General features: G+C 47.7%; 1 protein-coding gene and 1 non-coding gene across 14 annotated transcripts in view; one reads left to right on the top strand and one right to left on the bottom strand.

The window, feature by feature from the left end:
* Nucleotides 1-2,021, bottom strand: part of GRAMD1A (GRAM domain containing 1A) — a 25,465-nt gene extending 23,444 nt beyond the window's left edge. The window contains exons 1-2 of one of the 3 annotated variants that reach the window (XM_084960565.1): nt 1,626-2,021; nt 152-473 (exon numbers count right to left, since the gene is read on the bottom strand). In XM_084960565.1, coding sequence (XP_084816691.1) covers nt 152-236 — 85 coding nt within the window. In that variant the 5' untranslated portion in view covers nt 237-473; nt 1,626-2,021. Of the gene's footprint in view, nt 1-151; nt 474-601; nt 904-1,625 lie in introns of those variants that run through there. The other 2 variants (XM_084960566.1, XM_084960563.1) reach the window with 2 other exon arrangements.
* Nucleotides 1-15,972, top strand: part of LOC102159288 (uncharacterized) — an 18,982-nt gene extending 3,010 nt beyond the window's left edge. For 2 of the 11 annotated variants that reach the window (XR_014806140.1, XR_014806135.1), the window contains exons 2-5: nt 5,325-5,407; nt 9,856-10,157; nt 12,836-13,003; nt 14,789-15,972. This is a non-coding gene — a transcript (uncharacterized LOC102159288). Of the gene's footprint in view, nt 1-192; nt 354-1,551; nt 1,661-5,324; nt 5,408-9,855; nt 11,001-12,835; nt 13,053-14,788 lie in introns of those variants that run through there. The other 9 variants (XR_014806139.1, XR_014806133.1, XR_014806141.1 and 6 more) reach the window with 8 other exon arrangements.

Genomic DNA, 15,972 nt, shown 5'->3' with positions numbered 1-15,972 from the left:
TTCACAGTTTCCAGCCAGGCCCCCGTGGAGCTAAGGCCACATCCTAAATGACCTTCAGCCCCCCACCTGGACAGTGAGAGCCACAGGGAACCCACCCCCGAGCATAACCCCTAGAGAGAACCCCTTTCCCATCCCACCGCCTCCATCTGACCTGTCCTGGGGTGAACTCTCCGGGTCTTGGGTCCTCGGCAGCTGCAGGCGCTGTGGAGGTGGGGTGCAGGGGGGTGACTCCTCATCACTGGCTGGTGTTATCTGAATGGAGGGCACCTCCAGGAGCCTCTGGGACTTAGGGGCCAGGCCCTCGGCCCTGCCACCCTGTGGCTGCCAGCTCTGCCCCTCAGCTGAGGGGACAGGTGAGTCCTGGGCACTGCCGTCCGGGGCTGGTGGGGGCAGGCAAGGCAGCAGAGGCAAAAGCTCAGCCATGGAGAGGGCTCTGCCTGCCCAGTTGGGGGTCTTAGACAACGGTGTGATCTCTGGGGGAGAAAAAAAAAAAGAGGTGAAGGGGAGAGTTCCTGTGCAAGCCCCCCATCACCTCCGCCTTCTGCACCACTGATGGTTCAGAGCCCGGCGGGTGTCAGAGAGGTCGGGGTGGGGTCCCCACCTCTGCAACATCCTCCTTCGTGACCCTGAACCTCAAGTTCCTCTTCTGGAAACTGGAGAGAGATCCTGATGACAACAGCCTAGAGGGGCCGGCCAGTGCCAGGGAGCTCTGACAGCGGAGGCTCCAGCCCCAGGCCCGGCACAGAAGTGGGCAGGGAACGTCCCTTCATGCCCCTGGATGGGGTGTGTTTTTTCCTGAGTATTCACCAAAGCCAAGGCCAGGCTTTTCTCTATATCCATCTCCACCCCCCTCCTCACCCAAGGCCAGGAAGGAGCCAGGCCCGAGTGGGCGCCAGAGGCCACAGGGCTGAGTTACAATGGCTGAGCAAGTGGAGAAGAGAGGCCAAATCCAGGATTTCCCTTCCTTGTTTGCTCAGCAATTACCCCTCCCAAGACAAACAAAGGGAGGGAGCCAGGCCCGTTCCTGAGGTTTGCCTGGGTCTGGGGAGATAGTGGCGTCCGGTCCTCAGAGCAGAACTTGAGCCCCAGCTGCTGGGGGAAGAGGGAAGCAGGGCCCATGGAACCCAGAGAGAGTGTCCTCTGGTTTGGGAAGACTTGAACCTCACAGGCCAGGCCTGGACCCCGGAATCCTTCCCAGGCACCCCTACCTTATGGCTTCCACCTCCTTCTGTCCTCGCGGTGTTTGCTGGGACTTCCAGGGGAAGGGGCAGGTGACTAGGCCCTTTTCAACCCTCCCCCCTACCCCGGGGCGGGTGGGGAGTCCTGGCCAGGCCAGGGAGTCATGACCTTGCCAGCCAGAATAGCACTGCCGGCTGGAGTCATGTTCCCCTCTGGCCAGCTGTTCCTGGGAGAAAGGATGGGTGGGGGCGGGGGGCCCTTCCCTCCTCAGCCTGGGGAGGAAGGGGCTGCCCTCACCCCAGGCCTCCACTTCTCCATCTCTCCTGTCGCCCGGCCCACCACAGTGTAGCTTCTGTTCCCTCTTCTCCCCAGAACTGCTCCTCCAAGCTCAGAGATCCACCCCCCTCGCCCCCAGCTGGCCAAGGCTGAGCCTTTCTCATCCTCACCTTCCAGTCCTGCTCTTAGAGGCCTGAACCTTCAGGTGGGTTCTCTTAGCGCTCAAGGGCACCCCACCGACGGCTCCATCTCACTTTTGTGCACGACTCTGTCTGCTCCACCTGGTCTGTAAAGAGCTGGCATTTCCCATGGCTTAGGTCTGGGCACTTTTCCAATATATTACATAATAATGGACACATGCTAAAGGATGTCTGTATCCCAGTTGTGAGTTTTGTTGTGGTCTCTGCACGCAGATAGAAAAAGAATTTTCCAGATTTAAACCAAAGTGTAGAAAGACAAGTTTATTGACACAAGAGATGCTGTTAACACAGTGGGTCAACTTCCTTGATAATCAGGGAGGGCTGACTCTGGGCACGTGGTCGAGTCTGTTTTTACGGCCCAAAGACAAAGGCGTGTGAGGAGTAGTCTTGCCATGCATTTGTTGACCTGCTGATTGGCTGGGGAAGAATGGGGTCTTCTGACACACTTGCTGATTGGTTGGGGAACAATGGGGTCTTTGGATATACTTGCTGGTTGGTTGGGAGCATATGTTGCTCCTCTAGGGGCGGGCTGAGGAGTGGGCTACATACCTTTCCTAGCAGGAGGCAGGAAGGAGTAGGCCAGGTGGCTGGGGTGGGGAGTTCTCAGGAACGACTAACAGCTACAATGATTCAGGTGGGCTGATAAGGGTCTGGCAATTCTTATCTCAGCTGGAGGCTTTTTGAGTTTTATTTCCTTGAAGAAGCCTCGAAGTCCCACAAGTTTAACAAGAAAGAAAACCCCATAACTCACCCCCCCTCCACACACACACAGCCAATTTGAGAGCCAGCACATCACTGCGAGTGCCCCTGGGACTGGCTTACCCAACCCTGGCCTCCCTTCCAGAAGTCCTCATCCCCTCTTATTTGTCAGGGATCATTCCTAAACATCAGATCGGTCTGCATTCCTAAACATTTTAATATTTAGTTTTCCAATGAAATTAAAAAAAAGTGGGCAGAAGATCTAATCTCCAAAGGAGACATACAGATGGCCAAAAGGCACCTGCAAAGATGCTCAACATCGGTAATTATTAGAGAAATGCTGATCAAAATTACATTAACCTCAAAAGGGCCATCCTCGAAAAGTCTACAACAGTAAGTGCTGAAGAGGGTGTGGAGAAAAGGGAACCCTCCTACATGGTTGGTGGGAATGTAAATTGGTACAGTCACTCTGGAGAACAGTATGGAGAGTCCCAAAAAAACCTAAACATAGAACGACCATATGATCCAGTAATCCTACTCCTGGGCATATATCTGGAGGAAAAAAACATAATTTAAAAAGATACATGCAGGTGTTCCCATTGTGGCTCAGCAGTAATGAACCCAACCAGGATTCATGAGGACTTGGGTTCCGTCCCTGGCCTTGCTTGGTGGGTTAAGGATCCAGCATTGCCGTGAGCTGTGGTGTAGGTCCTAGATGCGGTTCGGATCCAGTGTTGCTGTGGCTGTGGTAGAGGCCTTCACTACAGCTCTGGTTCAACCCCTAGCCTGGGAACTTCCATATGCTGCAGGTGTGGGCCCCCCCAAAAAAAGGAAGAAAAGAAAAGATATATGTACCCCAGTATTCATAGCAGCACTATTTGCAATAGCCAAGACATGGAAGCAACCTAAATGCTATCCACAGATGAAGGATAAATAAGATGTGGTATATTTATACAACGGAATACTACTCAGCTGTAAAAACTATTGTAGATAAATTCCACTATTAATTTACTGATTATGTTGATGGCTATTTGAGGCATTCCCAGTTTGGACCACTAAAAATAGTGCTGCCGTGAACATTCTTTTCCATGTGTCTTTGTGTTCCTCTCTGTCACACATCAAGTATCTATTTATCCATCCATTCACCCATCCACTCATCCATGGGTCTTTCAGAGAGCTTCACTGGTCCATTTGTCTAACCCTGTGCAAAAACTACACTATCCTATCCAGTGTTGCTGTAGCAATGGCAGCTCTGGCTTGGATTTGATCCCTGGCCAGGGAAATTTCATATGCAATAGGGGCAGCTGAAAAAGAAAAAGGAAAAAAAGCAATTTACACCATCCTACTTATATACACCTAATTATCATATATATACACACACCTATATATATAAACCTATATAAACAGACATATACACTATGTTAATACATAAATACTATATCCACATATACACACATATGTAATATGTATATGTGATTTTACAACTAGTCTTGGTGTCTGGGATGGAAAGCCTTCCCATTTTGCTCTTCTTTAAGAGTCTCTTGGCTCTTCATGTTAGAGGTTTTCCTCAAATGCGCATGATCCTTACCTGTCAGTGCGTATTTAGAAGTGGGGTCCAGCCTGTGGTTTAACAACTGAGGGGGCTGTGGAAGATTGAAATAAGAAATATGTTTTGCAGAAAAACATCAAGAGCTCTATTTAGGACAACTTGTCAGCGATACCTGTGCAAGCTCCCAACGGACAGGTCCAGTGGGCAGCTGGCAGACAGAGATCAGGGCTGGCCCTGGGAGTCCCCAGCATCGGATGGTGATCACCCACCCCAAGACCCTCCCCTCCCCTGGAGCATCTTTTCCCAGAACCCACCCTTCTCTTCCTACACAAGATTACTGTCTTCAGGAAGCATGGAAGAGTTCCCACTATGGTGCAATGGAATCAGAAGCATTTTTGCAGCTGGGCTAGGACCCCAGCCCAGCACAGTGGGTTAAGGATCTGGTGTTACTGCAGCTGTAGTGTAGGCTGTAGGCTGCAACTGCGGTTCAGATCTGATCCCTGGCCCAGGAACTCCATATGCTTCGGGGCAACCAAAAAATAAATAAATAAATAAATAAATAAATAATAGTAGTAATAATAATAAATATATATATATAGAGAGAGAGAGAAAGAGAGCTTGATTCAGATTCTGTCTTCGAGAGTTGAGTGACATGGGGGACTTGGGCTTACAGTCAGAGTTGTCTTCTGTTTTTTGTTTTTTGGTTTTTGTTTTTTTTTTGGCAGAACCCACAGTGCAGAGAAGTTCTGGGGCCAGGGATTGAACCTGAGCCACAGCAGCCACCCGGGCCACTGCGGTGACAATGCCCGATCCTTAACCCTCTGCACCACAAGGGAACTCGTGTTATCTTTACCTTTTCTGATCTTTGACGTTGCCGACAGACCTCTGAGGGAAGTTCATGGCTGGCATTAGGACTCTGGAGAGAAGGCTCATTAGAACCTAATGTCCCTGGAAGCTCAGGAAGGGTTAGTGTGTGGACATGCAGTCTCGAACGGAGCAGGGCCACCTAAGAACACTTCACATGAACTCATCCCACCTCCCCACCTGGTGAAAATCCCCAGGTTTTCCTGTCTGAAAACCTCTGTGGGTTGAAAACCACCTGCCTCTTATTCCACTATTTCCACCCTCCTCACATTCAAGAGAGTAGCAGAGCCATGAAACTCCTCTCTAGTGTCTCCTCCCAGCCGGGGTGGGCGTGAGTTGAGGGGTGAGGTGGCGGTGGGGCGCGGGGGGTGGGGTGGGGGTGAAGTGTCCCAGATTGGGCACCATTTCTGTAGCATTTTTCCACAGCGAAGAGTGGATGCAACAGATAGAGTCTGTGCTGACTTCCTTTTTCTCCTCCGGTGCTGGTGCTCAAGAGAGTGTGGGCTTGTGTATTTCTGACACATAATCAGTGATAATGTGCTATTTGCCCTCCACAGATGCTTCAAGATTTCCTGGCTGCATCTGTTTCCAACGAACTGTGACTTCTGGTTTCTTCTCTGAGTGTATCTGTATGGACCTGGTAAGTTTTGACTTCTTACCCAGTCTCCCCCACACTCTCTGTATATGTAAGGCTCTCCCCGCAACCCCCAAGTGTGTCTGATTTTAACAAATCCCTTCCCACATCCTCCACCCTGGAAAGTCCCAAATTATCTGCTGTTCTTCCCTTCAGGCTTCTGTTTGCATATTGAAGAGTGTCCCTTTGGGCTAGGCTGACCTCCTCTTCTACCAAACAGATGCTGAGAAAACAGGTGCTAACTGGTTGTCTGTGGGGTGGTCCTTCCCGGACCACCCTCCTCCTGGACCTCCCACACAGAGGTGCCATTGGGACGTCTGTTTCTCGTGAACTTCTGCTTTGTCTCACCACCTTCTGGGCCAAAATGTTGGTGCTTTGCTCAGAACAAAGACACTCAGTCCAAGACCATTTCCTGCCCTTAAACTTGGGGCTCTCTGGGAAAGAAGGAAGCGTGGCGGACCTTGAGTTTCCAAGAAATGGGAGCCACGACAAGGACAGGGCAGGAGAGATGAACATGGATTTTTTTCGCATTTTCCTCAAGAATTGAATTTGCATTGCATTTGCATTTGCATTAAGAACTGGGCCTCCCAGGGTTTCCTTCCTTCTCCCCAGCACCTTAGTGTCCTGTTTTCGCCAATTTCATGTATTTACTGCCACCCTAAAAACTGCCAGGAGGGGGAGCTCCTGCTGTGGCGCAACGGGATCCACAGCCTGGGGAGTTCTGGAACCACAGGTTTGATCCCCGTTCCAGCATAGTGGATTAAGGATCCGGTGTTGCCTTAAGGATCCGGTGTTGCTGTATGCCATGGGGCGGCAAAAAAGAAAAAAAAAAAAAAAAAAAAAAAAGAGAGAGAGAGAGAAAAGAAAAAAACACACCAGGAGTAGTCTAAGAAAGGATGGCTTGTTCTAAAATGTAAAGCATCATATTTCCACCCCACCCCCCGCCCCCCAGCCCCGAACATTTGGCAGGACTTGTCAGGACCAACCATAACGTTTTATGTAGCAAATAACTATTTTGGAGGGCTCTCCAAAGCCCAGTGGAACTTCCGTTCTGTATTTCACCTGGACTGGGAAATCTTCAAGGAAACTTCTAGATATCGGAGGATTCATTTCAGCAGTGACTGGGGAGAGCCTTTTGATAAACTGCAGTGATTTTCTAGGCTGTCTCCCCTCCCACGGACATACGCACTGACAGCTGTCCGTCTAGAAAACGGGAATTAAGTCACAGATAAACAGACATGGTCCCTGAGGTCAATGAGCTTCTAGCCCTTATCTGTGAAGTGTGGAAAATGATCCACCTCCAAGGGTTTTGAGAGAATCTAATGAGTTAATATAAGCAAAATGTGGGTTTGAGCACACAGCGATGGCCCAATTATTGTTTTAGCTATTATTTTATGTTTCTGGGTGGGAGGGTGTTTGAATGAGCATGTATAGCTCATAATTTCAACAACCACACTGCACGAGATGCTGGAAACCAGATGGTGGGGAAACACAGCTAGAAGTATAAGAATTCTAGGATGTCGGGCCTCTCCCCGCATTGGTTTTGTTTAGCTCTGGGTGTTTTTCCACATCACTTATTAGGCAAATCTTTAAATGAGAAGGCGATGCTTGCTTGCTTGCAAAGAGACCAAAGGGAGGAAGTGGAAAGATTTCATTTGGCTCCACCATCAGACCAGTGAGAAGGAGAGCCCTCCAAACAGGTCCACTTTAATACGGCTATTTTTTTTTTCCTATTTTATATATCAGAATTACACATATTTTTGCTTTTATTTAAAAAAATATTTTTAAAAATAGCCAAGACATGGAAGCAACCTATCTGTCGACAGAGGAATGGATAAAAAAGATGTGGTAGGAGTTTCCATCGTGGCGCAGCGGAAATGAATCCAACCAGGAACCATGAGGTTGCGGGTTCGATGCCGGGCCTCGCTCAGTGGCTTAAGGACCCGGCGTTGCCGTGAGCTGTGGTGTAGGTCGAGGATGTGACTCGGATCCTGTGTTGCTGCGGCTGTGGTGTAGGCTGGTAGCTGCAGCTCTGATTAGACCCCTAGCCTGGGAATCTCCATATGCTGCGGGTACGGCCCTAAAAAGACAAAAAAAAAGACCAAAAAAAAAAAAAAAAAGATGTGGTATATCTATAAATGGAATATTAGCCATAAAAAAGAATGAAATAATGCCATTTGCAGCAGCATGGATGGACCTAGGGGTCATCATACTGAGTGAAGTAAGCCAGACAGAGAAAGACAATAGACTCACAGACATAGAAAAGAAACTTATGGGTACCTAAGGGAAAAGAAAGGCAAAGGGATAAATTAGGAGTTTACAATTAACATATACACACTATATATAAAATAGATAATCGACAAGAGCCTACTGTATAGCACAGGGAGCTATATGCAGTATTTTGTAATAACCTATAAGGGGAAAGAATCTGAAAAAAATGTGCATATATATATATGTATATGCACATACATATACACATACATACATATATATATATATATCTGAATCACTGTGCAGTATACCTGAAACTAACATGACATTGTAAATCAACTATACTTCAATTAAAAAACTCATATATATATGCTCCCTGATGGCTCAGCGGGTTAAGGATGTGGTGGTGTCATTGCTGTGGCTCAGGTTTGATACCTGGCCCAGGAATTTCCGCATGCCACAGGCACAGCCCAAATAAATATATACAAATACACATGCATATAATCTTTTTAAAAAATTTAAGTATGGCTAACTTCATTTCTTTAATTACTTTTTGGCTGCACTCACAGCATGCAGAAGTTCCAGGGCCAGGGTCAAACCCACGCCATAGCAGCCACCCAAGTCACAGCAGGGACAACATCAGGTCCTTAACCCACTGAGCCACCAGAGAATTCCAAGGATGGCTCACTTTAATAGGAAACAACTGGCCTAGCCCCTGCAAGCCTGAGAAAAGGAAGGGCAGCAGTATGGGGAACTGGCTGGCAGAGCAGAGGAGGCACAGGCCGCTTAAGGAGCAGGTGTCTCTACACAGAAACCACACACACTGCGCCCAGTGAGCTCGCAGATACACACTGACAAGCCTGCTTGGGCCACCCTCAATTCTTGTACCCTTGACCCTTGAGTAAACACTCTCTGTTCTCAGTCATTCTCAACAATAGAATCATTAAAGAAATTGTGATAGAGCCATAAAATATAATACTATGTGGCAATGAAAAATGAGTAAACTGGAGTTCCCTGGTGGCTCATCAGGTTAAAGATCTAGCATTGTCACTGCTATGGTGTGGGTTCAATCCCTGGCCCAGGAAATTCTGCATGTTGTGGGCACAGCCAAAAAAAAAAACAAAACAAAAAACAAACAAACAAAAAATGAGCAGACTATCACCACAAGCATCAACGTAGATGCATTTCCATTAATATGAAGTCCAAGAACAGCTAAAACTAATCCATGGGGCTACAGGTCAGAATAATTCTTCCCTCTAAGGGGTAATGACTGGGAGAGACATGGGAGCTTTTGAGGTGTTGGACAGATTCTATATTTTCATGTGCACTGGGTGGTATGCGTGGGAAACATTACTTTGCTGTATATTTAAGATTTACGCACACTGGCGTTCCCATCGTGGCTCAGTGGAGACAAACCAAACTAGTATCCATGAGGATTCTGGGTTAATCCTGGCCCTGCTCAATGGGTTAAGGATCCCGCATTGCTGCGAGCTGTGGTGTAGGTCACAGACGCAGCTCGGATCCGGCATTGCTGTGGCTGTGGTGTAGGCTGGCACCTGCAGCTCCAATTCAACCCCTAGTCTGGGAACTTCATGTGCCAGAGATGTGGCCCTAAAAAAGGAAAAAGAAAGAAAAGAAAAGAAAAAGATTTATGCACATTACTATATGTATGTTTACCTCAACAGTTTAAAAGGTAAAGTTTTAGGCGTTCCCATCGTGGCTCAGTGGAAAGGAACCCAACTAGTATCCATGAGGACTTGGGTTTGATCCCTGGCCAACTCAGTGGGTTAAGGATCCGGCATTGCCTCGAGCTGTGGTGTAGATCGCAGATGTGGCTCAGATCCAGCATTGCTGTGGCTGTGGTGTAGGCCGGCAGCTGCATCTCTGATCAGACCCCTAGCCTGGGAACGTCCATGTGCCACAGGTGCGGCCTTAAAAAGACAAAAAAAAAAAAAAAAAAAAAAAAGGAAAGCTTTAGTGTCATCAACATTAAACTTACTTTAACAGCTTTACTGGAGCATAACTGATGTGTGAGACACTGCACTTATTTCAGCACATGATTTGATGCTATTGACACACATACAGAATCCCGAAACCATCTCTACCACCAAGCTGACTGACATAGGCCTCAGCTCCCAGAGCTTCCCTCCTGCCCTCTACACCCTCCCCTCTTCCCCACAACATTAACGTTTTTATGTTTAAAATATTTACAAATAAAATTACTGTTCAATGCTTTCTTTCAGGCATCACGCCAAACTAGCAGCAACTTAGAAGCGTGCATGCCGTCTCCACTTCCGACGTAACTACAGGGGACTCGGAAAGCCCAGACCTGAGGGGCAGGGCTGCGGATGTGACGAAAGCCAAGTGGGTCTAGGGGGAGATCAAGGAACCAGCATCTCAGGCTGAGCCCACAAAGCACCAGAGGCTCCTCCTGACGGGCAAAGGGCAGTCGCTTGACTGGAATAGGAAGCGTGGGATGTACCGTCTGGAAGCTGGAACTTTCCTGGAGCTGGCTGGCACTGAAGTCGGGGATAGGAAGCCGCCTGTAAGGAGCTTTTGGGGTGTATTGTGAGGGCTTTCCTGCTGCCACTCCTGGCTGCTGGGGCAAAGGCAGCTTGAACAGCTCCAACATGCGTGCAGCTCTCTGCGTGAGGAACTGCACGGGAACCCAGGGAGATTTCCTGGTAGCAGAAACAAAAGCCTCCCCACACTGTCCGCAACACGCACTCGCACGCACACGCACAGGCACTCGCACACGCACACACCCCTCTTCCGTCGGTGGGCATGAAGAGCTCCTCTCACTCATGGGTCAGAGGTAACTAGAAGAGGAGCACATGCTGACGAATTTAGAATATATGTACGTGTGTATATGAATTTAGAATACACACACACACACACACACACACACACAAACTTATTTCCAAAATAGAAAGAGACTCACAGACAAAGAAAACAAACTTACCAAAGGCAAAAGGGAGGAACAAATTAGGAGATTGGTTTTAACACACACACACACTATTATATATAAAATAGATAACCAGGGAGTTCCTGTTGTGGCTCAATGGTTTAAGCACCCAGCGTACTCTCTGTGAGATGCAAGTTCAATCCCTGACTTCACTCAGTGGGTTAAGGATCCAGCATTGCCGCCAGCTGTGGCGTAGGTTGCAGAGGCAACTCAGATCCCTTGTTGCTGTAACTGTGGCATGGGCTGGCAGCTTCAGCTTTGATTCAACCCCTAGCCTGGGAACTTCCATATGCCACAGGTGTGGCCCTAAGAAGGAAAAAATAAAAATAAAAAAATAAAATAAAGTGGATAACCAACAAGGACCTACTGTATAGTACAGGGTACTGTACTCAATATTTTGTAATAATCTATAAGGGAAAAGATTCTGAAAAAAAAATATATATATTCTTTTTACATATATAGAAAATGTTTTCTATATATTTTCACTGTGCTGTACTCCTGAAACTAACACAACATTATATATCAACTTAAATTCAATTTTTAAAAAAATTGTAATTAAAAAAGAGAAATCTTAGGAGTTCCCTGGTGGCTTAGCAGGTTAAGGATTCTGCATTGTTGTGGCTGTGGCTCGGGTTGCTGCTTTGGCATGGGTTCGATCCCTGGCCCTGGAAGTTCTGCATGCCTCAGAGGCAGCCAAAAAAGAGAGAGAGAGAAATGTTGCAAGAAAAACCCCACAACTGAAAAGTAGGAGGGGCTGGCAGAGCATGAAGCACAGTTGTTAAAATATGATAATAGTACAGCAGAACATCAGTTCTAAAAGTTTCCAGAAAGGGAAAAAAAAAAAAAAGTTAAAGGATCATAGTTGGAAGGACATTGGAAATATGAAACAAATGCTACTTAGCTTAAACGTCTATCAACTAGCAGCCAACTGGAAACAGGGTTAGACATTTTCAGACATAGAATATCTCAGAAAACAACCTTCCAAGCACTCTTTGTCAGGGAGCTCCTGGAAGATATTTCCACTAAAAAAAGGAGGGAGTAGGAGTTCCTGTTGTGGCTCAGTGGAACCTGAGTAGCTAGTATCCATGAGGACGCGGGTTCGATCCTTGGCCTCTCTCAGTGGGTTAAGGATCTGGTGTCGCCATGCGCTGTGATATAGGTCGAAGACTTGGCTGTGGCATAGGCTGGCGGCTACCGTTCCGATTAGACCCCTAGCCTGGGAACCTCCATATGCCACAGGTGTAGCCCTAAAAAGATAAAAATAAAAAATAAAAAAAGGAGTGGAGGGAGTAAACCAGAAGAGAGAAAATAGGGAAATCAATGTAACAAGATGGGGAAGCGAAGTCCCAGCATGAGGATTTAGCAGCCCCTTAAACAAGCACCCAGTTCAGGAGTTCCCACTGTGGCTCAGCGGGGTAAGAACCTGACATAGTGTCAATGAGGATGATGTTTCAGTCCCTGGCCTCGCTCACACCCAGTGGGTTAAGGATCCAGCATAGGTCACAGATGCGGCTCTGATCTGGTGTTGCAGTGGTTGTGGCTATGGTGCAGACATACCACGTTCGACCCCTAGCCCGGCAACTTCATACGCCAAAGTTTCAGCCTAAAAAGTAAAAAAGGGTAGCTTGTCTGGGAGCTGTGGACCTAGGCCATGAGGCCTCAGAACACTGTGACAGGACAGAAAAACACAGTCAGAACCCACCCTGTCACACCCGTCCTACACCTCACATGTCTGCAGGAGAAGAGCTGTTTGGGACTCAGGAAGGAGAAGGGTGTCTAGCCCAGAGGGGTAAGGACGCGTGACGGAAGGAAGGGGCGACAGGAAGGAAGAACTTCGTTGAAAGAGTCAACATCCGGGGGCTCGGTGAATTCTCCAAACAACAGGACAGCCTTTCATTTGAGCAGGAAATACATCCAGACGTTAACCTTTTTTTGGCTGCACCTGGGGTGTGTGCAAGTTCCCAGGCCAGGGATCGAACCCAAGCCACTGCAGCGACAATGCTGTCTCCTTAACCCACGGCACCACAGGGGAAGCTTCTGACTTCTTTTTCCCTCTCAGCTCCCCAGAGAGAGCTCCGATAGGAGGGTGGGCCGTTACGTGAGGAGGTGAAACCGACTCGTTTCCCTTGGTGCTGGCAGTGCTTCTACCTCCACCATCCTTTGCAGCTCTTGCTTCATAGGTTAGACCCCCGCCCCACCACCCCACCTGCACACCCAAGGCTGGATTAATAATCTGCGTCTGCCTCTTCCCATCACAGATTTAAGTTCTCAAATCCCTTCACTTCCTTTGTGATTCATTCATTCCACAAATATTTCATAAAAGCACCAGCGATGCAGTGGGAAAAAAAGTTCTTTGCATTGAAGAAACACACAACGAAATCCTTATCATCACTGCTGGCGTGTTTTGCAAACATATTCCACACCTGGTGAGTCTTCTGTGGAAAATGAGAAGTCACCGAAATCGGTGGACAGGAGGTAGGAGAGAAACGGAAACTTCCAGAATAACAAAACAAACCCTCTGCTTGGGGGAGGAGAATGGAGAAGGAAGTATTTGTTCAAAATCCCCAGAAAAGGAGTTCCCTCTGTGGCTCAGTGGTTAACGAATCTGACTAGGAACCATGAGGACAAGGGTTTGATCCCTGGCCTTGCTCAGTGGGTTAAGGATCTGGCATTGCCGTGAGCTGTGGTGTAGGTCACAGATGCGCCTTGGATCCCACATTGCTGTGGCTGTGGTATAGGCTGGCAGCTGTAGCTTCCATTCTGCCCCTAGGCTGGGAGCCTCCATATGCCGTGGGAGCAGCCCTAGAAAAGGCAAAAAGACAAAAAAAAAAAAAAAAAAAAAATTCCCCAGAAAGGTTTCCCAACAGTGGGGAAAAAAAGGTTAGCGAGCTGGATATTGCCACATTCTGGAAATAGCACTTAGAAAATCAGAAAAGTTAGGAAAGCCAATTTCTTGTTCTAATTCTGACTGACTCATCCTGCAATTTTCAGCATTATCTATGTACCTCTCAGCTTTCCACTACTTTACTGGTTAACCTACTCTAACCTGACACAGATGGGTTTTGTGAAAATGAAATAATGCACATGAAAGTGCATTGGATTGTAAAGCACTACATAAATGAGGAAGGATACATTTTTTGGGGTTTTGTTTTTTGTTGTTTGGGGTTTTTTTTGGTTTTTTTAGGGCCGCGTCTCCGGCATATTGAAGTTCCCCGGCCAGGGGTCGAATCAGATTTGTAGCTGCCAGCCTACACCATAGCCACAGCCACGCAGGATCCAAGCCACATCTGCGACCTACACCTCAGTGCTCGGCAACACAGAATCCTTTCATCCACTGAGTGAAGCCAGGGATAGAACCTGCGTTCTCATGGATCCTAGGTGGGTTCGTTCCCACCGAGCCACGATGGGAACTCACTGGATAAATATTTTTAAAAGTCCATTCTAACACTGCTAAGTTCCTCTGTCCTCAGGCACCTTCTTTCTTGAAGTTCAGCTTACTGTTTCCACCACCAGCCAGGGGTCTGCCCAGGTTACCATAAACGTAGCAGAGGGTGCTTCATTGAGCAAACACGCTGCAGGAGAGAATCAACACATTTCCTGCTCCCAAGGAGCCTCCGGTGGAGCTCAGGAGGCACCATCACTGGTCTGGAAGCATCATCACTAAGCATGGTTGGGGGCGGCGCAGAATTTCTGCCTGAGAAGCAGGTGTCGACCTGTGTCTTTGAAGCACTTTGAAAACACTGCCTCACATTTTACATTTTCATGTTGCCCAGACTTCACTAGAGCCTGAAGGACCCTGAGGTCTAGCGTCTTGCATTCCAGGAGATCCCTGAGGGTGGGGCTTTATATCCTTCTCAAGTGTCTACACCCTGGGGAAGCACAGCCCACACACATTCTTACAGGGTGGAACAAGCTACACTCATAGCTCTTGGCTGCACATTAAAATCCTCAGGGGCACTTTTAGCGGTCCAGACTCCAGGACCTTTATAATCAGAATCAGAATTCTTGCCAGAGAGGGGGTGCCCTTGCATCAAGGGATTTTTAAACTGCTGGGGTGATTCTAACCTGCAGCCAAGGTTGAGAAGCATTGAGATGGAGTGCCCCCAAACTTCAGTGTGCACACGAATTGCCTGGATCTTGACAAAATGCAGTTTTGATTCAGCAGGTCTGGGTTTGGGGCCTGAGATTCTGCTTTTCTAACAAATTCCCAGGTGATAACTGTTTTTGCTTCTGGTAATTGGACCAAGGTGGCAGAAGGAGGCTGGAACTCTAGCACAGCTGGAACTCTTACGCCCTCTGGTGGTCAGAGCCTCCCTAGCAGCACCCCGCTGAGAAGAATGGATGTTGGAAACGCGCCTGCAGAGATAGAATTTCTGGAGTTTTTCAGATTCTTCCCCAGAGCCCGACCACTAACATCTTCATTTCAGCTGTGAACACAAGCCTGCCTAGACTACTCGCCCTGGACTCCTGACTTACGAAACCATAAAGTGATAAATGGGTATTGTTGAAGCTGCTAAATTTGGGTAATATGTTATGCAGCAATACAAAACTAATACCGGAAGCTTTATAAGCTTTACAATAATAGCAGGCCAAATGAGAATTCCAGGCCCACAGGCAGATAGATTCTGGACTAGAGAAGAGACATTCCTAACTTCCAACCAGTGGCGTAAGAGGCAGAAAGGATAGTACTTCTCATTTATCAAGATTATATCTGCTGCCAGGAGTTCCCTTGTGGCACTCTGGGTTAAGGATCCAGCCTTGTCAATGCAGCAGCTCTGTTGCTGCTGTAGCAAGGGTCCCTGGCCTGGGAACTTCCACATGCCGCAGGTGCATCCAAAAAAAAAATTATATCTGCTGTCTTATTTCTTCATGACTGCACACTTCTTTTCACTTTATGACGTCAGCTGTCATTGACACTCATGAAAACTTAAGGATGGAGAAGGGCTAGTTTGCTCTCTGTGACAGATGGTATTTTTCCAAAAATGAATCCTATCTCATGTGCCCCTCTTCTGATAAGATTCTGATGTTTCTCTGTCAAGATATGGGATCTAAGTTCCTTCGCTTGAATCTAGCAGACCTGAGACTCTGGCAGGGGTAATGCTAGGTGACTTTCAAAGCTAAGTCATAACAGGTGACACACCCAGATGGCTTGCTCTCTCAGGATGCTCCTGGCATCATGAACCCAAGCCCCATGCTGTGAGGAAGCCCAAGCAGCCACCTAGAAGCTACTCCTACACCCTTGCAGGAGTCCTGGCACCAACTGAGACACGAGAGTGAGAGAGACTTCAGAAGATTCCCACTCCCTGCCTTCAAGTCACTCCAGACATAAACTGCTCTAAGTCCTGTCCAAATTGCTGATCTGGAAGCAAAATAAATGTTGTTTTAAACCACTAAA

This window comes from Sus scrofa, chromosome 6 (genome assembly GCF_054392235.1).
Source record: "Sus scrofa isolate SSC_HxYL_T2T_F1_AM1 chromosome 6, Sscrofa_HxYL_maternal_Yorkshire_Landrace_v2.0, whole genome shotgun sequence".
In the NCBI taxonomy this organism is placed as follows: domain Eukaryota; kingdom Metazoa; phylum Chordata; class Mammalia; order Artiodactyla; family Suidae; genus Sus; species Sus scrofa.
Note: the sequence above shows the minus strand (reverse complement) of the source record. Positions and strands in the feature narration are given on the sequence as shown.